The following is a 25157-nucleotide window of genomic DNA, read 5'->3' on the forward strand; positions in this document are numbered from 1 at the left end:
CACGTCCAACTCTCCTTCTTAATAAAGGAGGGTATCCCTCTGCCCCCAAAGCACCCTTCCTGGCCTACCTCCAGGAGAAACCAGGCTGCTACTGGGTCATAGCACCACCGCCTTTATTGATTTGTACAGTTATCTGTGCCACGTGAGCTCAGAAAGGACCCCAACATCTCAGAGCCTGTGATTCTAGGGACACACTCTCTGTGTGTGCGCGTGCACGCGTGTCCACTGCCTCTACTCCTTTCACTGGGGTCCTCATCTTCCCTCCGCTTCCTGCCCTTCTCTTCCTGGAGTCCCTCTCTCCAAATCCTCCCTGTCCTTGTAGGTCTGATTCGAAGGCCTCCTGCTTTAAGAAACTTTCCTTTCCACTCCTAACCCTGCGTTTCTTCCCACCCGTGTCCTGCCTTGCCTGCCCTCCAGTCCTTGCCGCATTGACCCCAGATCTCCAGGTCCTGACTCAGCCTCAGCCTGATGCCTTCGTGGTTGAGACTCACATCAGGGCGTGTATGCTTTGGGATCTGTGTGGTCCCGGATCCCGAGGGCTTCTGGTGTGTGGTGGAGCCAAATGCCAGTGAGCACCATCCCTGGGATTCTCAGCCTGGGTTTATCTGTGCAAATTTTTTTTTTGTGGGGGGAGAGGCATTTTGGGGGTGTAAGGGATACTGTGCAGGTATCAGGGCATATCTGCAACATGTGCACAGGGGTACGTGAACACAGACACATAATGTTGAATATTGTGCATTGTGTCACTGCAGAAAACCCTCTCATGAGACAAACACAGTGAGCCACTACACTGCCTGTACTTGTACATACTCCACAATAGTCCTCTGACTTTCCTGGGCCTTGTCCTTTTGTTGTCACTGTTGTTTGTTTGTTTGGGGGCCACACCCAGCGATGCTCAGGGCTTACTCCTGGCTCTGTGCTCAGGGATCATTCCTGGTGGGGTTCCGGGAACCATACGGGATGCCAGGAATCGAACCCACATAAACCACAAGCAAGGCAACCGTCCTCTCCTGCCTGCTGTACTGTCTCTTTGGCCCCAGGACCTTGGGGCTTTATGATCGAGTAAAATGAAGGCATGGGGTGTTACTCCGCAGTAGAGCCCTTGCCTGGCATGGATGAGGCCCTAGGTTCGATGCCCAGCACCACCCCTACAAGGAAGAGACAGAAGACCTCTCCCCCAGGATGCTGTGAGGATGAAAGAGCAGGCAGAACCAGTGACGTGACAAGAGCCCAGCACGGGAGTCTCATGTGCTCACACACGTGTGCCCAGAGCCGAGGCAGAGTCCGAGGGTAGCGTCACTTTGGACAGAGCGGGACTGGCCGCCCTGGGCCAGGCTCAGGACTCAAAACGGCTCCGGAGCAGCTTGAACTTGGATTTGTTGTACTTAGTGATGAGGTCCAGCTTGCTGTGGCCCAGCGTCAGCCGCTTCTCATCCCCATACAGGCCATTGCTACTGCCATTGCGATGGCCCCCTGGGGCCCCCGCAGGGAGGCCGGGCTCAGGCCCCACCCTGGCCCCCTGCAGCTGGTGATATTTAGTGATGAGGTCCAGCTTGCTGTGACCCAGAGTCATCCGCTTCTCATCCGCGGAGCCTGCTCTGGCCTGGCGCGCGGGGCTTTGCCTGGGGAGAGCGTTGGGCCCCGGACCCTCACCCCGGAAAGGGCCAAACTTGGTGATCAGGTCCAGCTGGCTGTGGCCCAGGGTCTGCCGGCGCTCATCTGGGCCCTGCTTGCCGGCCCTGGCAGAGGAGGAGTTGTTGGCTTCAGGGGGCACTCTGGAGCCCGCCACCTTGGGGTATGGTGCCAGAAGATCCAGGTGGCCGTGGCTGAGCTTTGGGGACAGCCTCTTGTCCTCGGGGGTCTGGTCTCCAGCTTGGGAGGAACCTGACTCGGGGCTTTCTCCAGCACCCTGGGCCAGGGGCAGTAGGTCCAGCTGGCTGTACCTCTGCCCGGGGCATCCCCTCTTCTCCTCTGAGGCCTGCTCACCAGGCCGGAAGGAGCCCAGGTTAGGGGAAACCCCAGAATCGGGGCCTCCTGCCTCTTGGGCTCTGGGGAAGGGCACAAGGAGATCGAGCTGGCCATGGCTCTGGCTCAGACACACCTTCTCGTCCACTGTCTCCAGGGCTGGGCCAGGTACCCAGCGACTCCGGGGCGGGCTGGGGCCCTGGCTTCCAGGGAGCCCGTTTTCCGGGAGCCGGGACAGGACCGGCATGCCCCGGGAGAAGGGGAGGAGGGGGCGGGAGCGAGGGAGCAGAGGTGTCCCCAGGGCCAGGGTCAGGGGGCTGGCACTGCTCTGGTTGAGGGCCGGGGAGGACTGAGACCAGGGGGATGCCCCCAGCTTACCCAGGTTGGCCCGGTAGGGCCCTGGGGGGTCTGACAGCTGTCGCTGCAAGGAGGGCTGGCCGTTGGCCTCTCGGCGGGCAGGACCCCGGGCTGAAGACCCGGGGGCCCCGTCACTGCAGCCGCCGCCTCCCGGGAGAGCCAGGTAGGAGGAGCGGCCCATGAACGGGGAGCGCTTGACGCTGCTGAGGCTGGTGCTGGAGGGCGGTGAGGATGTAGGGCTGGGGATGCCCGGTCCGAAGGGCAGCGCCACGGGGGGCGGGCAGGGCGCAGGGGGAGTCAGCGGGTCCTCCCCGCCGCAGAAGCCTTCCACGGGACGTGACTCGGCGTACAGACAGCGGAACTCGCGGTCGAAGTCCTCCACGATGCGGCCCCGCAGCTGCAGCATCATGCTGGTGTGCGCCTGGCTGCAGAGCCACGTGAAGCTGGGCAGAGGGTTGGGCGGGGTCAGCGCCTGGAACCTGCCGCGACGCTGGCTCCGCTCGGCCACACGGGGGCGCTAGGGAGCGGGCAGGGCTGGAATCCCTTTGGTCAGGCCCAGCTCGGTTTGGGGAGTTGGGTCTGGGGGTTGCTCTCTCAGCGCCTCCATTTGCCCATCTGCAGAATGGGCAGGGCCAAGGCTCCCTCCAGTCCCACCAATTCTGAGGTGCAACTGTTCCTTCCGGTGTTAAGGACATTAATCCTTCCACAGAGCAAGTGCCTGTCATCCCAGCCTGTCCTCCTGTGTTCTCTCTCTCTCTCTCTCTCTCTCTCTCTCTCTCTCTCTCTCTCTCTCTCTCACTCTCTCTCCTCTCTTCTCTCTTCTCTCTCCTCTCCCCTGTCTTCTCTCTCCTCTCTCCTCTCTTTTCTCTCCTCTCTCTCTCTTTCTCTTCTCTCTCCGCTCTTTTCTCTCCTCTCTCTCTCCTCTCTCTCTTCTCTCCTCTCTCTCTTCTCTCTCCTCTCTTCTCTCTCTTCTCTCTTTCCTCTCTTCTCTCTCCTCTCTCCTCTCTCTCTTCTCTCTCTCTTCTCTCTCCTCTCTCCTCTCTCTCCTCTCTCTCTCTCTCTCTCTCTCTCTCTCTCTCTCCCCCAACCCTCTCTCTCTCCTTTTGGGCCAGTGCTGCACAGGGGTTACTCCTGGCCCTGCACTCAGGAATCACTCCTGGTGGGCTCAGGGGACCATATGGGATGCGAGGGATCAAACCCAGATCAGCCACATGCAAGGCAAACACCCTACCCGCTGTACTGTCTCCTCAGCACCCAGCCTAGAGTGGTTTGTTGTTGTTGTTTTCCGGTTTCTTTTTTTTTATTTATTTATTTTGGGTCACATCCGAAGATGCTCAGGGCTTCCTCCTGGCTCTGCACTCAGGAATTAATCCTGGCAGTGCCCAGGGGAACCATAGGGGATGCCAGGCATCAAACCTGGGTGGGCCATGAGCCAGGCAAATGCCCTTCCTCGCCATACTATGGCTGCAGCCCCAGCTCGGGTTCTCTTGCTCCCCACCTTGTCCCCAAACCCGGCGCCCTGTCCCTGCTGAAGGGAAGGAGGAAAGAGGCGAGTTCACAGCAGGCAGCCAGCCTCCTGACCTGCCCCGGGGCCTCACCTGTAGCTGCCGGCCACCACCTGCTCGCAGTCGATGAGGATGAACTTCTCCAGGGCCTGCCCTGTGAAGCGGCGGCCGGCCTTGCTGCAGTAGGTGTCGCCGCACGTGCTCCGCACCCTCATGTTCTAGACCGAGACAGAAGCCAGGTGAGGGGAGACAGAGGAGAGGGGGGCTCTGGCCCCGTGCGCACCCCAAAACAGTCAAAGGAAAGGGGTGCCCTCGCCCCACAGAGCCTCAGCCCGCCCCCCGCCCCGGCCACCGCAGATTTCTCCACTCCCTGCCCCCCGGCCCGTGCTGACCGGCAGGTGGCCCCCATTGAGGTCCATCTTGTAGCACATCTCCAGGAAGTGTCTCAGGTGCTCCTGCGCCAGGAGCAGGTAGACAGGGACCCCGCGCCGGCCCGAGGCCTCCATGAGGTCACACAGCAGGTCCATGTCGGTGAACACATCCATCACCACGGCCACCACCTGGGGGCATGGGGGGGAGGTGTGTTCAGTCCTACCCAGGGCCCAGGGACAGGGGCTGATGTGGAAGGAAAGGGCAGTGGCCGCCCCCCCCCTCCCCGAGAGTATCATGTGCACGAGGTCATTAGTTGGATCCCCAGCCCTGCATGGTAACCCCGAACATTGGCCAGTTTGTGAGAGGTTATAAAGAAAGCAGGGGGAGGCACTGGCCTGCACTTCAGAGCCCATGAGAATATCCGAGCCAGAAAGGCCGTTAGTGGTGACCTCGCCCTGAGCTCTGGATGGAGCCGCAGAGAGGCTTCGAAGCCTGAACACCCGAAAATCTTTTTTTTTTCTTTTTGGGTCACAGCCGGCAATGCACAGAGGTTACTCCTGGCTCTGCACTCAGGAATCACCCCTGGTGGTGCTCAGGGGACCATATGGGATGCTGGGAATCGAACCGGGGCTGGCTGCGTGCAAGGCAAACGCCCTACCCACTGTACTATTGCTCCAGCCCCAGAACACCCGAAAATCATGTACCTCTTCCTGAGGACAGCGTTTCTTTGTCTTGTTCTTGGCTGTGTCAGGACTTACTCCTGGTGGGGCTCAGGGGACCATCTGGGGGCTCAGAGATCACTCCTGGTGGCGCTCAAGGGATTGCACCTGGCTCAGCCAAGGCCAGTGCCTACCTGCTGTGCTATGCTCCAGCCCCCACGAGGGCAGCGTTTATCATCAGATTCTCAAGACCGTCCCTGTGCCGGCCTGAGACTTCGGCATGTGGGGAAACTAAGGCCAGTGGGAGGAGGCAGACCCCAAGCCCCTGCCTGAGGGCTCACACTCTGCCTCCTCAAGGCTCGGGGCTGCCAGCCAGTTCCTGGGGCTGGAGGGGCCACAGTGGCTTCTGTAGCCCAGAGAGGCTGCAGGGCTCCGCGGCAGTGCCCTCCACCATGCATCCCCCCAAGCCATGCCAGGGGAGCCCAGTTTTCTGCTAATCTGAGGGCTTGTGTCTCCCTGTCACGCGATGGGCTTCCTCAGAGAGACCCTGAATCCTGTGCTGTGACACCCCACGGCGGCCCCAGCTGCCGGCAGCTCTGCCAGTCTAGGCTGTGGGGCAGAGTGGAGCCCTCAGCTTTGTTTGGCCTGTTTTTGGGGGCAGGCCAGCAGTGCTCAGGGATGACTCCTGACTCTGTGCTCAGGGGTCACTCCTGGCGGGGATTACAGGATCATATGGGGTGTCAGCGATCAAACTCCATTTGGCTGCATGCAAGGAAAATGCCCTACCCGCTCTACTATGTTTTTGTTTTGTTTTCCTTTTTGGGTCACAGGGGTTACTCCTGGCTCAGGCACTCAGGAATTAATTACTCCTGGCGGTGCTCAGGGGACCATATGAGATGCTGGGAATTGAACCCGGGTCGGCTGCGTGCAAGGCAAACGCCCTACCCGCTGTGCTATCGCTCCAGCCCCTACTATGTCATTGTGTGGTCTGTGCTCAGGAATCTCTCTCAGTATTGCTCAGGAGACGGTGCGGTGCCAGGGATTGAATCCCCTGGGCATCCTATGAGCAAAGTGTGTGCTCAGCCTGTTGAGCTATCTGTGTGTGTGTGTGTGTGTGTGTGTGTGTGTGTGTGTGTGTGGCCAGGACTGAACCCAGGTCTCCTCCATGCAAGGTCTGTGCTCCACCTCTGAGCCACTGCATGGCCCCACACGCAGCACTGGAGCCAGGAGGGGGGGACCCCACCCCCTGCAGCTTCCTCCCTATCTGGCGGGGCGAGTGGCTTCCTCAGGCGTGACACGGGCTAATGATAGCTCCGTCTCCGAATTATGGGGCCTCCCTCCACGCAGCAGCTTCTCCATAAACACGCCTTTCCTGCTGCCTCCCCGGCCAGCCAACTTGGGCGCCCCCAGCTCACAGCCGGCGGGGGAAGGGGTCCCGATGGGGAGTCGAGACCGTGGGGTGCTGGGGTCTTCCTGAGGGCACAGCTTTCAGGGCTGAGGGGAGCAAGGTCTGGTAGGGAGGGATCAAAGGGGCCGGGGTGACGACAGCAGCCGCAGGTTCCACCTCACTAATGACCCCGTTCCTGTGCTGGTCAGGCCTGGCCCTCCCCTGCCCGGGGCACAGGCAGGCCAGTCAGGGAGGCTCTGCCAGCATCTGGCTCCTGATCTCTGCTCCCCCAGACCAGGAAGGACACCCCCTGGGCCTGCCATGCTCCCTGGGGTCCTCTGACTCACCCTACCGTCCCTGACGCCAAGGTCAGGGCTCCTCACAGGAGCCTGCATAGGTATCCCCAACCCCCCCAGCCCCCCTCCTTTGCTTTCTCGTGAGTCCACGCCCCCACTCCTGAGCCTCACAGCCTCCGCTCTTGTGCTTGGGATTCACAGCTAGAAGCCCAGGCCCGCCCCCCAGGCCAGAGGCAGGGACCCCTTTCTGGAGCCTGGAGCCCTGCGCTACTTCAACCACAGACTGATCTTTGCTGAGCAAGCCGCAGGCCACCTCTGCCCTGTTTCCTCTGTTGTGGGGATGACCCAGATGTTCGAGTTAGAGGGGGCATAAGCCTTCTTTGGGGGCAAACGAGTTTGGGTCACATTCAGTGGTACTCAGGGGCTACTCCTGGTACAGTTTGGGGACGGCCAGCCTGGGGTGCTGGGGACCAGACTGGGGTCAGCTGCATGCAAGGCAAGCGCCTTACCCCTGTACCATCTCTGCAGCAGACACCTGAGAGACGCGCTGAAAAGGCCACGGCCCCGGATCAGAGAAGGAAGCAGCTTCCCCCTCTGCACTATACACAACACACTTTTTCAGAGTGTGCGCATAGTGGGGCCGGCGTTTTCCTTGCACCCAGCTGACCCAGGATTCCATCCGCAGCATCCCACATGGTCCGCTGAGCCCACCAGGAGTGATTCCTGAGCAGAGAGCCAGGAGTAAGCCCCGAGCACAGCCACGTGTGGCCCAGAAGCCAAAACCAAACCAGAACCAAGCAGAGTGTGTGCGTAGTCCCCGAGACCCATCCCCGAGTCTAGGCTTCTCCAGAAGGTTCTGGAAATCCAAGGAATGACCAAAGCACATGTCCACCCACTCAAAGTTTGTGTCCTGCTAGAAGCCAGAGAGTTCACTCCCAAGACAGCCTCAAGCGGCCGTGTGGCCTCAGGTGGGCACCCTTCCCTCCCGGGCCTCCTCCCCGTCCGTGGGAGGAGGGGTGCGGGCGAGGCCCTTACCGTGCGGGCCTGGCTGAAGAGGAAGCGCAGAAGGTCCTTGATGTTCTTGGCTTTATCCCGCTGGAAGTGGACCACAGCCTGGGTGGGGCTGAAGCCTGTGGCCTGCGGGACCTCGGGCCAGCCCAGGTCCAGGTCCGGGGGGTCTACGTCGGAGACCATGGGGAAGTAAGTGCCTGAGGTGACTTCGGAGAGCAGGCTGAGCCGGTCAGGGCCCGAGGCCTCTGGCCCCTGGCCATCGCTGACCTCCGGGCCGCCCCGTCCATGGCTGCTCATGTACTCCACGTCCAGGGCACTGAGGAAGGGCAGCTCGCGCTCCTCGGAGATGACCCGCAGGTAGGCAGCCTCGCCCCGCTCCAGGAGGGCATCGGCCGCTAGCCGGGCCGCCTCGCTGTGCTGCAGCACCAGGGGTGAGCTCTCCCGCCACCAGGGCCGCTTCAGCTCCTCCACCCGGCCCCGCAGGGGGCCCGCCATGCCCCCCGCCCCCAGGCCTGCGAACATGCCTCCGTGCCCGGCTTCCTCACCCTCCCAGGGGATCCATGGCAGGTCCCCCCAGGCTGCCGACACAGGGAGAGGAGCTAACAGAGCCGCCTCCTGCCCGCCTGCCCTGCAGTGTGGCAAGGCCCCCAGTCCGTTGCCACCCTAATCCTGAGCCTGGCCCCGCCCCATCGCCCCTGGCCTTGGGAACCTGTCGGGTCAGCCTCACCTGTCTGCGGCTGTCCGGACTCGCCCAGGTAAGCGGCAGGGCCAGGCCGCACCCCCTTCCCCCAGCCTCCCACCTCGCCCGCTGCATCCTGCATCCCAGCCCGTCTCCACCTGCCTCCTGGAACTTTCTCTCACCTTCCAGAGTTAGGGATCCGCTCCAGAAGACACCACACACATCACATGCACTCGCATGCACGCATGCTTGCACCGGGGGATGGCTGCATGACTCAAGATGTGGAGATGGAGACAGGAACACACATGCAAGGCTGATGGCCGTCCCGAAAGTTACAGACGCACGCACACAGATTACGGGCACGCGAGGCCGACCACACTGGGAGAACAAATAGACAGTTGACCCCACACTCACTCAGACGCTGGCCACACAGCCCCAGCAGACCACGACGGGGACCGCACGCCAGGCACCGTCCACGACCAGGGTAAGAACTGACTAGCGCAGCACCTGGACCCAGGCCCCCGTCTGCTCCCCTCAAATCTGCCCCTCCACCTCCAGAGCACCCCCTCCCGCCCCACCCAAGTCCTGAGCGCTACCTTCACAGGCCTAGGGCAGTGGCCCGGGCCCCAAACCCCAAGAACCACCAGGAAGTGTCCAAATGCCCCTCTCTAGGCTCCACCCACATGCGGGCTGAGCCACTCTCCAGTAGGTTTCTAGAATCTTCCTAACGGGGGCTCCTGGTGCACTGGCGCAGTGGACCAAGGCCCACCCCCCCAAGGACGGCCATTCCACAGAGTTGTGTCCTCCACTGTCTCGGCTCCAGGGCCCCTTGGCTCGGTGGAGGTCAGGCTGACCCTGGGCAGCTGGGTGGTCACCGGACACAGTGCTAGCCAAGGTCACCTGTTGACACAGGGACAAAGGCCAATGAGGCTGGCTGGCCAGCAGATCTAAGGCCACAACTCCCACTCAGGCCTTATCCGTGTCCACACAGCAGGGAATGTGTGGTGCGGTGGGGTGGTATTGAGGGGCTCCCTTTGCTGAATATTTGCACCCTTGGGTGGCACTCAGGAAGTCTCTTGGGTCCTGACACTGAAGATGAATGGGACATTGTCTTTTGATGGCGAGGGCTCCCGGACAGTGCTTGGGAGGGGTTGGTGTGGGGCTAAGTGGGCCCAACAAAATTGGGGGCCATCATGGCCACATGCAACAGCACTGAGGGGGGGACACCAAAGCTACAGGCACTCTGCAGTGTTTGAGGAGCCCTGCGGTGCCAGGGAGCAAGCTAGGGGCCTGTGTTTGCAGGGCACATGTTTCAGCTCACTGAGCCAAGCTGGGGGGGGAGGCGAGGGAGAGCAGAGGGCAAATGCTGGGGGCGGGGAGGGTAGGCCCGTGGACCCTGGGGCATGAGCGCTGTGAAGAGGCCCCCTGGGTGGGGGGTTCATGCCGGGCAGGGGTGAGTAAGCAGAGCCAGGCGTAGGAGGGTAATGAGCTCCGTGGGCAGTGGGAGCCGGGCCTTCATTAGGGCCTTATCTCCAGATGGGTTTATGGGGAGTCAGGAGCGCTCCTGCTCGACCAAGTGCTCCCGGAACACAGGCAGCCCGGTGCCTGCGTGGCTGAGGCCCTGTTTGTCCCTCCGTGTCATTTCTCCTAAGATACATGTTCTTGCCTCCATTTCAATGTGTGGTGTGTGGGGAGGTGAGGTGGAGGGAGGTTTGGGCCACACCTAGTAACACTTTGGGGTTACTCCTAGCTCAGTGCTCAAAGGCCACTCAGGGAACCATGTGGCACTGGGGATCAAACCCAGGCCTCCCGCATGCAAAGTCCGTGTTCCAGCCTTTGGAGCAAGGCCTCAGTGATGTGAACATCCACAGCTAGGCCTGGAGCTGCAGCTTAAAGCGTGGGACAACACCCTTCGTGTGCAGGAGGCCCAGCTGGGTTTGATCCCGGCAACTCGCCGTCCTCCAAGCACCATCAGAGTGACCCCCAAGAACAGAGCCAGAAGTAGCTCTGAGCATACTGGGTGCCCACCCCACCACTGGCTGCCCCACCCATCACCCACCATACACACACAAAACTGAAATACCAGTGTTTCCCAAAGTGGTGATATTAACACCCCCCGGCCCCCGCTACTGTACTGATTTGGGGGCTGACACTAACCTCAGATGCAGCTGGGGCCACTTGTTGGCTTAGAGACGATGGAGAGCCCTGATCAGTCTGTTTCCCCTGAGAAGGGGGTGGTTTGGGGCCCTCTGAACTCTCTTCATTAAACAGCTCCCCTTCCTTCACTGTCCCCAGTGTTGGTAACCTCCATTCCACCTTCTGAGGGTCTGATCACCCAGCCTGCACGTAGAATCTTCATCTAGGTCTGTGACAGCTGATTCCACTTACCTCAGGACCGTCCTGGTAACCTGTGACCAAACTTTGTACAATAGTTTCATTTTTTAATGTTACTTTATATTTGGGTCTCCCAATGGGCGCTTAGCCATCCTGTGCCATCCTGCCAAAGGTTCAGTGAGAGGACCCAAGGATGCCGTGCTGCTCAGGTCCCATGGTATGAGAATGACCAGGGTGGCCCAGGGTGGCCCAGGGTGGCCTTGAGACCTCCAGGGTTATTGCACCTGGCTATGCTTGGGGGACCCTCTGGTGCTTGGGAGTGGAGCAAGGGCTGGCCGCATGTGAGGCCCTTCACTCTCTCTTTGGACACTTACTTCATTCTCAAGGTGAAAGAGTCCACTATAGCAGACTACATGGTTTATTCACTTACCCCCTGATGTGAATTGTTTCCAGCTTTTAAACATGACATTTAAATACGGTTGTACAAATTTGGTTCTCCATATATAATATAGCATACCTCACATACAAAATAGTGGCATATTTTTCGATGCTCACATTTGCATCATAATCCTGTTTACTTTCATTTACCTTTTGGATTGGGGTCAACACCATGCTCAGGGAATCCTCCTGGTGGTGCTCAGACCACTTGGGCCAGGGCTGGAGTCTGGGGCTCCTGTAGGCAAAACGTGTGCTCCAGTCAAGGGAGCTCTCAGCACCCCTAGACTCTATTTTTACTTATTTTTATTTTGGGGGCCACATCTAGCAATGCTCAGAGCTTATTCCAGGCTCTGCACTTAGTAATCATTCCTGGTGGTGCTTGGGGGACCATATGGGATGACAGGGATTGAATTGCATCGGCTGCATGCAAGGCAAATGCCCTACCTGCTGTCCTACTGCTCCTGCCCCCAGTCTCTACTTTTCAAGGAAAAAAAATAAACTGCTTAATATTAGTCATTTCACATCTCAGCTCTGTGCATTTAGCATAACAGTACCTGCGCATGTCAGTTCTGTGTACTCAGCGTTACAGTAAACATGCACATCTGCTGTGGGTCGGCTTGACTTGATCCACGTGTATCCATCTGCTTTGTGTCTGCATGTTTGAGTGTGCATGTGTACTTGTGTGCATTTTGGGAGTCTGGGCATCTGGCCTTTGACCCTAACTCTGGATTGTGGTCTGGCTGTGCGGATCAGTGGGTGGTAAGCCTGATTTAAAGGGAAACAGGAGTGGGGGAGGGTCCGTGACATCCGAATAAAAGCATGTAGAGCAAATCCAGTCCCTGAAGGCGTGGAACTGGCTGTACCTCTGTGGGCTGGGCAGGCAAAAGGCAAATGGGGTGTGCTGGCCTTGGGGCGCACTAGGGTTGGGGGCACAGGAGGCGGGAGTCAGAGAGATTGCTCACCCAGACCCTGGGCACAGAGGGCTGGGCACCGCCCCTTTAATGACTGTTATTAAGAGCAAGAACTACATTTTCCTGACCAGGTATGTCGGGCGCCTGGCTGGCATCATTCTGCCATCTGGGGGCTACTTAGCTTTGCCTGTCGTCTACCATGCCAGCGGCACCTGGGCAGGTGGCGGTGTGGAGGTACTGAGAGCGGTTACAAGCTGATCCACACTGTCCCACCCCTCTCAAGCCCCTCTGGGTGGGGAGGAAGCCCCAGCAATGGCGTCCAGAGGAAGGAGGAACCCAAGCACCCAGAATCGCTGCAGTGGCCGTATTGCTTGTTTCTGGGCCCTTCTTGGGCCTCAAGGAGGTCACACTGCTCTGGCCAACTGCCAGGGAAGCCGCGGCACCACTGAGTCACAGGGGCTCGGCTATAAATGGGAGCGACACCACCTTTACTAGGTGGCGGAAAAAATGGCACCACTGCCACATCCTCACTGGTTGCAGAGATTCCCCGGCCAGGAAGAACACTGGGCTTCCTTGAGGGCAGTGAGGGGGCTTCACATGGTCAGCTCCGGCCTCCAGAATCAAGGGGGCATGCAGCATATGCGCCAACCCTGCCCCCAGACACACAGACCCACACATCACACACATATGGACAAACATATGCACATAGCCCCACACATGCACAGACCCACATGTGCACACATAACACATACACGCATGTACGTAGAACCACACATGCACAGACCCACATACATATACCCCATGTACACAGCCCCACACATGCACATAGACAACCCCCCAGACCTATGTGCACACAGACCCACATGCATACATAACCCTCCCACAGATCTGCACACATGCAGACTCCCCCCACAGACCTATATGTACATATAGACCCCCCCACATAGATCAGCACACGTGCAGACCCCCCCACAGATCTACATGCATACATACACCCACAAGCACACATAGACACAAATGCAGACATAAACTCTCATATACATGCATAGAACCCCCCCCCCCAGGTATACATGCACACATACTCACAACGTATATAGACCCATATGCGCACACATGCATACACGTGTTCTTACACCCGCCTAAGGGTCCACAGGGAATGTGAATTTGGGCAGAAAGGCAGCTCTGTACACCCTGGTGATGGGGTCTCCTCTGCCCCCATAGTCCTGTCCCATCCCCCATGCTCCCCTACGTGGTGCGCCAGCTGGTGGGGAAAGCTTGCTGTGTGCCTCTATTCTCTCTGCTGTTAGAGGAAAGCGGCTTGATCCCAGCATTTCCCCAAATGGTCATAGTGGGGGTGCTAGAACCACAGGGGCCAACTGGAGTCATGTGTGGAATTGGGGCACTAAGTTCTCTTAAAGGAAGCAAGTTTGGGGGCTGGAGAAGAGTTCAATGCTCTGCATTGCGAGAGACCATGGTCTGATCCCTAAGATCAGACTAAGACCACTGTGTGTGGAGGCCTAAGACCACGGTCCCCTAAGCACTGCCCCAAGAAAAGATGGGTAGATTTCCAGGGGAGCACTGAGTGATTCTTTTTTCTAAAAAGGGGTGGGGGTGGTAGGCCCCCCCAAGTTGGGAACCTCTGTGCTACATGCTAAGCTTTCAGAGAAGGCTCTGGAAGGGTGGGTGGGCATGTTTAGTTGGCCAGAGTAGAAAGGCGCCATCCTCCAGTCAGCTTTGTCGGCAATACTGGCACAATCACTGTTTGATGGGTCTGTCCCCTTATTCATTTGCTCCAAACTTGGGGAGGGGGGAGGTATACAGTGGTGCTGGTGCCCCTTCCATCATGGATCCAGCCAGCTCTCCTGCCCCTCTGCCCTGATCATTGCAGTCATTCTCATATTTAATGCCTACTTGGGACAACAGTGTGGCCTCAGACATGAGTAAGACCCAGTCTTTGCCCTGGAGGACCCGTTTAGTGGGAAAGGCTGACTCAAAGTAATTATAAACCATGGCTGAAGTCTTGGGGTTCAGAACTCTTCTGGAACTCTGGAGGAACCATGTCCCCACTCTCCGTCCCCAAGCAGGGTCCAGTCCAGTGGCTGGTAGCTTTTTCCTAAATGTTGGGAGGGGAAGATGCTGTTTCTGGTCCAGTTCCCGGGGTCTGGTTCCTGCTGGAAAGCCTTAAAGAAATCCCCTACCAATCCCCCCACCCTCCAACGTAGTCATGTGACTGAGGTGGCATGTGCGAGGGGGTGTCACACCCACACCCTGTGGTGCTCCCCAAGGCTCACATCAGGTTGAGTGCTCGCACAGCCAGTTATGGTGCTCACTGAGGTTTGCACTCCTTTTATTTTTTTAGTTTTTTTGGGTTTACCCACCCAGCAATATGCTCAAGTGTTACTCCTGACTCTGTACTGAGTCACTCCTGACAGTGCCCGGGGTGACCCTATGGGATGCTGAGGATAGAGTCCAGGTCAGCTGCATGCCAGGCAAGCTCTGTACCTGCTGTACTATTGCTCCAGCCCTTTACTTTTATTTTTTTGATGGCAGGGGGTGCATACTGGCTCTGCTCAGGACTTATGCCTGCCTCTGCACTCAGGGATCCGGGAACCGTATGGGATGTCAGGGATCAAGCCCAGGTCACTGTGTGCAAGGCAAGCGCCTTCTCTGCTGGGCCCAGGCAGCACCGCGCTGCTGTGGTGCTCAAACTCCTGCTCGCTGGGGCTCACACCCGGAGTTGAGGCTCAGATGCTGGTGGCGCTGCTCGCTGGGCCTCCCCTCCGGCCCGTGGCTCTCCCACGTTGTCTTAGCTGTGGCGCTCGCACCCTTTCGGGGATCGCACCCTTTTACTGTGTTCACACACACTTGGCCGCTGTGCAGCCCCAAATTACGGGGGTGCTGGGGAGCACAGACAACAGAGCTTCCAGGATCGCTTTGGGGGGACCTTGGCGGGCTTGAACTTGTGACTATTCAGTGACAAGCAGGCGTGCCAAGTCCCTGCACTTTTCTCTGGGCCCCTGGTCTGAACCCGGGCGAGCCTCACAGGCCCTTCGGTGAGTGGAGGGCAGGGCTAAAAGGGCTTCACATAGTTTATCATGCTCACCCTGAATCCAATCACTTTTTTTGGTTTTGTTTTGGGGCCACACCCAGCAGCGCTCAGTACCTCCTCCTGGCTCTGTGCTCCGGGACCAGTCCTGGCGGGCTCAGGAGACCACAGGAGGAACTGCAGATTGAACCCGGGTTGGCGCATGCCCTCCCCGCTTTACTGTCCCTCCGGTCCATGATGGCTTTTGAGATGACAGGTCAGTGCCTGGAGATTCCTTTCTTGGCAGTTGCCCAGTCAGGCTCTCGGGGACCGTTGCCCTTTTCTCCTCTCGTCAGACCTGGGTTTGGGGGTTGAGCACTCCAGGAGGGCTCGAGGAAGTCCCCCCTGAAGTAAGGGAGACTTTGTGATGGGTGGTGAGCGCCAGAGCAGGGAGAGTGGGCAGGACGGAGGACGGGGGCCTGAGGCCTGCCCGACACCTCCCTAAGGCCAGCCCTGGTGGAGGCGGGTCACAGTGGCTGACAAATCCCAGATTCCCTGCACTCTGAGGTCAGTTTTCTTCCTCTCAGTCCTTACCTTGGATATCCCTTGTCCCCAATCTCCAGTCTCAGGAAAAAGCCCCCCTCTCTCTCTCTTTTTTGGATCACATCCAGCATGCACAGGAGTTAACTCCTAGCTCTCTACTCAGGAATAACTACTGTCTATACTTGGGGGACCATGTGGGATGCTGGGAATCAAACCCGGGTCGGCCGCGTGTAAAGGCAAACTTCCTACCCACTGTGCTATCGCTCCAGCCCCCAAAGGCCCCTCTCTTTCCTGGATCTCAGGACCACGCTTTTCAATCTGCAGAAGGACCGAGTAATTCCTAATCCCAATAGTTTCTACCCCAAGGGCCAGAGGGATAGTACAGCGGGTCGGGCACTTGTTAGCACGCGGCTGACTGGGGTCCAATCCCCGGCATCCCATAGGGTTCCCTGAGCCCCGCCAGGAGTAATTCCTGAGTGCAGAGCCAGGAGTAAACTAAGCATCGCTGGGTGTGGCCCCCAAGACAACCAATAAATAAATAAATAAAAGGAAAAGAAAATAAAAGAAAAAAATGTACATCTCTGGGTTTGCACTTCCCAGAAAGTCTCAGTCGCCCTCCCTTCCTGCCCGCTGACCTCAAGCCTGGAGAGCGCCAACCACCCCAAGGCCCATCCGCTGTCTAAGGCTGTCTCTTCCTGCTGGTGGCTAGTGCTTGCTCGTCAAGACAACGCAGCTGGGCTAGGGCACCCCACCCCTGTGCCCCTGCATCTCCCCAACCTCTCTCCCCTCAGCGGGCAGCTGGGCCGGAAGGGCATCTCCCGGGCAGCTGCACACTCGGACTTTTCTTTCCACCACCTACAGCTGGCCACATATTCAGCCCCGACTTCCTTCGAGGCTGTCTTCCTTTCTAACTTATAACCTGATAAGCTTGTGTCTGAGGTGTCTGGCCGATCCCCATCCCCAGCAACATTTAAATAAAAAAGAGAATGGGTCTAGAGCAGAGGTTCCGGTGCCTGCCTTGCATGCGGCCAGTGTGAGTCTCTCTCCAGCACACGTGCTCCCCTGAGCACTGCTGGGAGAATGCCTGACCCCACTCCAGCACTGGTGGGCATGGCCTCCCCCAACCCCAAGAAATGTATCTGGGCACATGTGACTGGAAGACTTTTTGGTGTCCCTTAACGTGTGTTGAGAGTTAGGGACAGAACCCCAGCTACACACATGGTCCGTCTACCACAGAGATACTTCCCTGGCCCTTCTTTTATATTTCAAGGCATCTTATTCTCCACCTAGAACTTTTTTTCCCCCCTAGAATTAAAGGCACTGGACTTGCACCGGAGTGATACAGCGGGGAAGGTGTTTGCCTTGTATGTGGCTGACCCTGGTTGTGGCTGACCCTGGTTCCATCCCTGGCACCCTGTAGGTCTCCTGAGGACCACTGGACGTGATCCCTGGGCTCAATGCCAGGAGATAGCCCTGAGCACTGCTGGGTATGCCCCTCACGCCCTCCAAATTAAAGGCACTGAGCTGGGGTCGCAGAACCACCTGTGTCTGTATGGAGCTTAACACGGAGCTTCCTGCAGCTGTGGATGCTGAATGAACTTAGTAACACCTCCTTCCTGGGACTGCCCTGAGGATGGGAGAAGATGGTAGAAATGCCAATAAGTACCTGGCACAAAGCAGGGCCAGCAATGGGAGCCTGAGATAGGGTACTTGCACTGAATCTGTAAAGCCCTGGCACCGTCCAGGCCCCCAGCACCGCTGGGAGTAATCGCCGAGGCCCAAGCCAGGAGTAGCTGCTGCAGACTGCCAGGGTCACCCAAACAACCCCGCCCACCTCCGAATTGCTGAATTGTGGCCTGGGCTTTAATCCAGCTCGAGGTCGCACTTAACAATGTATTTCAAACTTCTTAGGCAAAACTGAAATCTGAAGGATATTGTTCACCAAAATAGTGCTTCTCATTTATAATTTCTATAATACTTCTCCAGTATGGAGAACATTTGTTTCTTCAAACAAGAGGAACCATGAACATCACCTTGTCTTTTCTGCTTCTACCTTTGGCAGCCAGAAAGCTCAGAGCAAGTTTTTATATTCAACTGCAAACCTTGTCACTGACCTGCAGGAGGCATCATGGGACAGGAAGAGAGCAAGGGCGCTCTTGGCCCCTTCTGAGGCTGCATAACTCTCCAGGTGAGTCCTCATGCTCTCTCTGTAAAGGGCGGAGGTAAGTGCGAGGAGGGGGCAGGGAGATAATACAGGAGTTGGGCTCATGTCTGACATGCCACCCGGGATTGGTCCCTGGCACCACAGTTCCCCGAGCATCACTGGGTATGGCGCCCAGCACTGCCTCCATGGGCCTAAGCAATGAACCACTGGCTGGTTTGGCAGAGTGTTACAGGAGTGGCTCCTGGGACCTCCGAGGACTGCTAGAGAGACCCTCAAATATATCTAATCTCTACAGAACTGCTGTGAGCTGATGACTGAGAACAAAGGGGTCGGGGGCTGGAGCGATAGCACAGCGGGGAGGGCATTTGCCTTGCACGTGGCCGGCCCGGGTTCGATTCCCAGCATCCCATATGGTCCCCTGAGCACCGCCAGGAGTAATTCCTGAGTGCAGAGCCAGGAGTAACCCCTGAGCATCGCTGGGTGTGACCCAAAAAGAAAAAAAAAATAGAACAAAGTGGTCGCAGAGTGCTCAGTGGGCACAGTGCTCAGGGTCTGATCCCGGCCCCTACACAGCAGTGGGGGCAACCTCTGAGCACCCAGTTGGGAGTAGGATCTGGCCTCAGGCACTGTTGGGTGTGCTCAACCTCACCCAAAACCCAGTAAGTCAAATGAAAACTGGTCATTAGCAGTCCAGTTTTTTGTTTTTTTTTTTCTTTTTGGGTCACACCCAGCAATGCACAGGGATTACTCCTGGCTCATACACTCAGGAATTACTTCTGGTAGTACTCGGGGGACCATATGGGATGCTGGGAATTGAACCCAGGTTAGCTGCATGCAAGGCAAACGCCCTACCCTCTGTGCTATCGCTCCAGCCCCACAGTCTAGTCTTTTGAACATGGTTGTTTTCCTTTCCTTCCCTCCCCAACTTGCAGCTGATCTTTGTTTTGGGGCCATTGGTGGTGCAAGGGGTTTACTCCTGGCTCTTAGCTCAGGAATCACTCCTGGTGGGGCCTATGGGATGCTGGGGATTGAAGGTCTGGGTTGGCCACGTGCAATGCCCTACCCGCTGTAAGTGTTTTAATCATTCTGCAATTTTACTGTGACTCTTTAATTGGCTGTGATCCTCTCTGGAATAATAGCGTATAGATAAGCATTAAACCATTCCTCCTGATGTGGGCCTTCCCTCCTCCTTTCCTTCCTGTAGAGCTGCCTCCCGGGAGCCAGGCCTCTGCGGGGCACTGGAGAAACAAACGAAAGTTGAGTAATCCAAGCCCCCGTGCCAGGAGCATGCCGGGTATGTGGAAGCCATGCACCGGGACAGGGCCTATGGCAGCAGAAGGGTGGGGATCTGTGCACAGGGGCCCTCTCTAGTCCGAGGAGGGACAGAAACACAGCGCACTCTGCAGGTGCCCGCACACAGCTCACTTGCTGGGAGGGGACCCACTCCCACTCCCATGCTCACACACCATGCTGGGCCCGGAGGCAGGAGCCGTTGTGGCATCTGCAGCGTCTGGGGTTTAGCCTGCAGGTGAGGGAGAGTGGACAGGGAAGGACACCGATGGCGAGGAAGCAGAAGTTGCAGGACAGCACAGATGGGGCGTTGGAAGCAAAGCTAGCTATTAGGGGACGCGGGTTCAAAGACGACTTGTCTTTTGGACACAGGACTTGGCTCTGTGGCCAGAGGGATTGATTTAGGGCCCGTGCCACACAGCCCAATGGGGACATTGAGAAGGGGCATCAAACTCTAGACCAGGGCTGGACCAGGGCTGGCATCTCAGATTCGGTCCCATCAGAGCCTGTGATTCTCAAGCAAGCCCGGTAGCTGGTCTGGGGCTCTGGGCTGGGAGCTGGGGCAGGGTTGCTGCCCGGGGCAGTAAATGGGTTAAGGCTCAAATAACTTTTATATATGAATTAATGTGTAGAGTTGGGAGCCAAAATCTGTTCCATTAATTTTTCCATCCATTCCAGGAGCAGTTAGGTACACACAGTAAAGTTTATTTTGGTGCATGGTATACTTCACTCCATTAAAAATAAATTAATCAGCAAATTCCTGCCTGGCTCAGCTCTGGTTTATGTAAATAGTGCCCAGCTGTAATGAGTTACAAGGTGTTATTATCTCACACACACAGAGGAGGCTTCACTCTGGGGCTCTGCTCGCAACAAAAGCATCTTAAAGAAACGCAGAGAAGGCGGTTTGATTTGTAATGTTTTCACAGAAGTGGGATATACCTCACCCATATAGGGTTTCTTTATATGAGTCATTTTATAGCAAGTTAAATGAAGGAAGTTTTCTTGGGGGGGGCAGTGTGGTTCCCCACCTCTTTTCTTCAATTTAACGTCGCCCCCACCCCCGCCCCAGAGATGGCCCGTGCTGGTGCTCACGGGAGGAGGGGCGACGCGCCAGTGCTCAGCAGAAGCTGGGCAGGCTCAGAAAGCCAGTGGGCCTGGGGCGTGCGGGACAACGTTCTCTTCCCCCCCAAAATCTCGCCTAAGGGGGAGCCGAGGAACAGAAGACAGCGTGTTCCCACCCTAGCTCAGTGGGCGAGATGACAAAGGGGCCTTTGTTCCCGAGGCCCGTCCCCACCTTCTGGTCTCGGACGACAGGGTCTGGGCCAGATCAGTGCTGTCTCCGCAGACAGGCCATGAGGAGCAGCAGAGACCCCCTGACCCACTCCCACTCCCTGGCTCTGCGCCTCAGCGGATGGCAACGGCTACCTCCTCGAAGCTTCTAGAAGCCCCTGGAATGAAAAGGAGCCATGCAGAGTTCAGTCTCTGTTTCTTTTAATGGCCATGTCAGCCCCATAGCTCAGGGTCGGGAGATGGAGCCTGGTCACCTGTCTTGCTCGGGAGCACCACAAACTGCTCCCGAGCTGCAGGGGGGGCTGGGAGGGGGGCTGCCCCTTCCGCCCCCACCCCTTCTTTGGCTCGTGGGGAAAGCTGTCGACTGCGTGGCTGGGGAAGGGCACGTCTGTGTCAGGGAGCTCCTGCTCGGGGATTCTTGAGGGAGGAGGCCCCAGATGAGCTAGGAGGCTCCCAGCTCTAAGCCCCGTAAGATCAGACTCTTGGACATACTGAGAGGAAAAAAATCAACACAAATGGGGCCAGGGATTTGCCAGAAGCTGTTCACAGGTCAGTTCAGACCACTTTCTGCAGGGTCCTGAGCCAAACAGTCACTGCTTCCCCGGTGTTCCTTCAGAGCTAGCTGGCCGGCCACTGGGAGGGACCGGCCCATCAGAGACCCTCGTCGTTGTAAGTTGGGCAACTGGGCTTCAGGATGCTCTGGGGATTCTTCTCCACTAGAGGGCGCCATCTCACTTCCCCAGTCAGCAGCAGGTCCTCCCCGTCCATGGAGTCCAGGTACTGTATCTGCAAGAAGGAAAGCGCCAGGGCAGCGGTGACACGGGTCAAAGAATCCACTCTGAGAGGGCACAAAGGGGCTTTGGGCCATCCCAGCTGCCCGCCAGCAGGAGTCCCTGGTCTCCCAGGTTACTTCAGATCAGTGGTTGAGAGGAGCTGTCATGAAGCACACAGGAAGACGCTGGGAATTCCCCATCACGCCTCTGACTATGCCTAGACACAGACACACAGACACACACACACACGCATACACACTCTCACTCTCACTCTTTCTGTCCAAGAATGTTCCTTCCCCTCACATCTTCCCGAGAAAGCTCGTGAGCTCGGGAGCGTGAGACAGCCCTGCCTGCCCCCGCCCAGGGCCGCTGAGGGGAGATGCTGCCACAGTGAAGCAGTTCCCTCTGCCCCTGACGGCAGAGAGGGGCGATAGTGACTGTTCCCCAAGGGACTCCGGGAGCAATGAAGGGGCCTCCCCTGTCCTCCAGGGCACACGGTTCATGGTTGCTGACTGATACATGCTCCCCAGCCTCAGCCCTCTTGATGGCCGCTACAGTGGCCTCCTCCCAAGCGATCTCTCCTGCTCTTTCCCACCATCCTTGCTTCCCGCCCGGAACTGGAGAGATTCACCAAACGCTGAATCCTCTGCCTCCCCAACCGACACAGCATGGCTCCTGGGCTTGCTCCCTCTGCCTCCAGCCTGTCAGCACTGCACCCCCGGGCTCTGGCTCCAGTAAGACTGGTCTAACGACCATCCATGGCAGGGTGGATGCCACTCCCCTGGGCACCCAGGACCAGAGAGGGGACGTCTGTGCCGGGGAGCAGCCATGCGGGGGGAGGGTGGCGGGCACTACCCCGAGTGCCTGCAAGTAGCACTGGGAGAGCAGAATAAGGAGCACTTCAGTAAGTGGAGGAGAACTGCATCTGAGGAGTGAGAAAGGATGAGAATCCACAGGGTCATCGGCCTCTTCCAAGAATTCTTTCTCTCCCGTTGTTCCCACTGGGGCCGCAGACCCTTGAGCTCAGCCTGTCTGTATTTCCACAGCCTTCCGAGCATGTCCAACGCCCCTGAACCCGCCCCTCTTCAATGTCGGCCCTGGTCCCTAAGGCTGCCACCTGCCAGTCTCTCCTTTCTCAGGACCCCCCAGCACTCTGCTTCCCGGTATCACCTCACACACGAACTATTCCAGAGTTCGCCTTGTCCCCAATTGGCTTCCTGAGGACAGAACTGGGTCTTATTCATCTCCGCTTTCTCAACAGAGCGCCTGACCCAGAGCGCCTGCCCAAAGGCCTGCTGACAAAACTGGGTCCCCACCAAGGCTCCCGACTTCCCAGAGCGCCCCATCGCCATGTGCCTATTGCCTGCCTCTCCCTGCGTCTTCCTATGGGGGCACCGGGGGTAGCAGCTCCTTCCCTCCCGAGAAGGAAAGTCTGTGGAGGTCCCTGGCATAAGCCCACCATGGCAAATGGAAACACCGGGCTGTCTCCCAGAAGACAGGGCATTCGCTGTGCCAAGTGCCACTCCGGTCTGAGGGTAAGACCAGTCAACAGTGAGTCTCAGAATTCCATGGGTGGGGCCCTGGCCACAATGCCCTCTTCGCAGCCCTGGCACATCTGAAGAGTGGTCAAACAGCGGCTCTGGCTTCCAGCGCTCTCTCCCCGCTGCCCGCCAGCACATGCGCCCGTCCTATCGCTCCCGTCCTTTCCTCAAAAGCTGGGGTTTGGCTTTCCCTCTCCCGGCTGGTAGTGGCTTGAAGGTCATGGTTACAGGTGACTGAGAGTGACTGGGCAGTGAGGCCCCCTCAGCACCAGGGGCCAGGCCCATGAAGCAAAGGTGTGACTCATAGGACAGCCTGATCTGATGAGCTGGCGGGGGCAGCTGAGGCCACTGGTGACTTCATGAATCACCCAGCTTGGGACTCTCGGCCAGCTATGCAGTCCTGCTCCCCACGAGACCCTCTTCCTTGTCACTGTCACGCCGCTCACTCGGCTCCCATTAGCATTTCCCTCTAATACAGGGGCAGGGTTCAGAGGCAGCAGAGTGGTCTGAATTCTCCATAGGCTTGAAATTTTCTTCTAGAATCTTTGGCATCAGGGAAACACCAGGAAGGAGCCTGAGGGGTGAGGACTGACCAGTTGGAGGGAGGAAAAGGCCCGAACGACCGGAAGGCACGAGTGGAGAGGCTGCAGAAGGGTCAGGCAATGCTGCCTAGGGTGCGGAATGGCTCCAAGTCAGAGCAGCAAACAGGAACTGTGCGGCTTATAGTGGATGCAGAGGGGGGCTGTGGTGAGTAGTGACACTGTCCCCCAAACTCATACCTTACAGGGCTGCATGTGTTTAGGATCAAGCACAGCGCCTGGCACGTGCAGTGAAAGGTTCTGAAAGCGCGAGGCAACTCGGTGCCTTTTCTCCTCTGGTCCCAGGCCGACCCCGCTGCTGACCCGATCTGATACCCCACTTCTGGGATTCTGGACCTCAGGAAGGATGTCCTGTCTTTCTCCTTTCTCTTTTCTTTTTTTTTTTTTTTGGAGGGGGGGCAACACCTGGCCATGCTCAAGGCTTACTCGTGGCTCTGCTCTCAGGGGTCATACTGGTAGCACTCAGGGGAATATAGGGAGTGCTTGGGATTGACCCAGTTGAACGCTCTGACCCGGCATCCCCTTTCTGTCAGGCCTTGGGGGCAGGAGCGGGCAGCTCACCTGCTTCCTCACATACTCCACCAACAACTCCAGCTGGCGGGGGTCTTCACATTTCTGGTTGAAGAAGGTTCTCCAGAGCGCAGCGGCCAGCCCGTGATCATCCGAGAGGAGCCCCTGGAACAAAGCACGAGCCCTTCGGTCTTTGAGGGCCTGACCCGAGCTGGGGTATGACGAACGCATCTGCAGCCACACAATCAGCTCAGAAGAACCTTCCTCAGGTCAGGGAGGCGGCAAAGGACTGAGCTCATGCACTGCATGCAGGAGCCCGGGCTCTGCCCCCCTACCTCACGGCATGGCCAGGAAGGACCCCTCAGCACCAAGCCGGAAATAGCCCCTAAGCACCACCAGGTGTGGCCCCCGAGCCAGAAACAATGAGAAGAAAAAGAAGAACCTTACAGAGAGTGAGTGAGAAACGGAGCCACCAATGCAGGGTGCTGCTGGAAGGGGTCTTCGGAGAGCCCTTGGCTTAATCCCTTCATTTCGTCTAAGGCAAGAGCCTGGGCCCAGAGGGGCGGGGCTGATGCAGAGTCTGGTCACCCAGCTCCACCCCGTACCCGGCTGGCTCCCTAGTTGTGAACACACTTCCCAGGCACAGAAGTGCAGGTGGGCGACCATCACTCCTGGACCAAGGGTCCTTGACCTCACTGTCACAGGTGGGCCGGTCGGGCCACAGCAGGATGTCCCAAGCCTGTGTGTGCACACGCTGGCATCCCTCCCGGCACCAAGGAGGGCTCTGCTAGGCAGCTAAGACCCCCCAGAGGCTAACTGGTGCCTGGGCTAGGGAGCTGGGGCCGCTTTCCGGCTGGCAACTCTAAGGGGTGGGGGTGAGTGAAAGGGAACCCCTGAGAAGCTGCTGTGTTCAGGAGCCAGAGTTGGGGCTTAGAGTAAATGCCACCGCCAACTGGGGGACAGAGGCGGTCAGTCCCCTCTGCCTGCCTCTTAACCTTCTCCTTTGGGGAAAACACTGTCAGCTAGAGATGAGGAGCTTGCTTGGGAAGGCACCTGTGACCAGAGGCGAAACAAGAGCGGGTCCGGAGTTCCCAAGGCAGGCCGATTGGCTGTGAGGGCGATTTGGCGGTCACACCTGTCATCTCACTGAGGACTCGGGTTGACAGGGCTGATCTGGCTGGGGGTCCCGTTCCTCCTCATTGGTCCATGAGTCTCAGTGGGGAAGGGGCTCCCTCCCTCTCTCACTGTTCTGTGTGTCCCTCTGGAAACAGCACGCTTGTGGGAAGGTGGGAAGAGGAGAGCCCTGCCCAGAGATCCTTCTCCGCCGGGGCTGCCTGTTGGACCCCCCCACTCCTCTCCGCCCCACACACACTCAAGCTCACGGAGGGCAGCTCAAGCATCTTGTGGCTGTGCAGCCTTTGGAAAGGCCCAGTTTCTCACAAGACAAGCGAGAATAATGCTCTCTGTCCTGCAGAGTTGTGAGAACGAAGAGACAAGAGCATGAAAGC

General features: G+C 57.9%; 2 protein-coding genes across 3 annotated transcripts in view; both read right to left on the reverse strand.

Annotated features, from left to right (window-relative positions):
* Positions 1 to 96: 96 nt before the first annotated feature.
* FAM83C (family with sequence similarity 83 member C) lies at positions 97 to 8074 on the reverse strand. The gene is made up of 4 exons (XM_004612650.3): positions 7577 to 8074; positions 4220 to 4387; positions 3921 to 4045; positions 97 to 2765 (listed from the first exon to the last, which is right to left on the reverse strand). Exons 1-4 carry the CDS (start codon positions 8072 to 8074, stop codon positions 1337 to 1339), a joined length of 2220 nt encoding a protein of 739 aa, XP_004612707.3. The 3' UTR covers positions 97 to 1336.
* An 11546-nt stretch (positions 8075 to 19620) lies between these two features.
* The window catches only part of LOC101544702 (ubiquinol-cytochrome-c reductase complex assembly factor 1), a 98230-nt gene continuing 92693 nt past the window's right edge, over positions 19621 to 25157 (reverse strand). For both annotated transcript variants that reach the window (XM_055140264.1, XM_004612536.2), the window contains 2 exons: positions 23701 to 23814; positions 19621 to 21012 (listed from right to left, as the gene is read on the reverse strand). In XM_055140264.1, the coding sequence (XP_054996239.1) occupies positions 20878 to 21012; positions 23701 to 23814 (249 nt within the window). In that variant the 3' untranslated portion in view covers positions 19621 to 20877. The remainder of the gene's footprint in view (positions 21013 to 23700; positions 23815 to 25157) is intronic.

The sequence above is a fragment of the Sorex araneus genome, chromosome 5 (assembly GCF_027595985.1).
Source record: "Sorex araneus isolate mSorAra2 chromosome 5, mSorAra2.pri, whole genome shotgun sequence".
Classification (NCBI taxonomy): domain Eukaryota; kingdom Metazoa; phylum Chordata; class Mammalia; order Eulipotyphla; family Soricidae; genus Sorex; species Sorex araneus.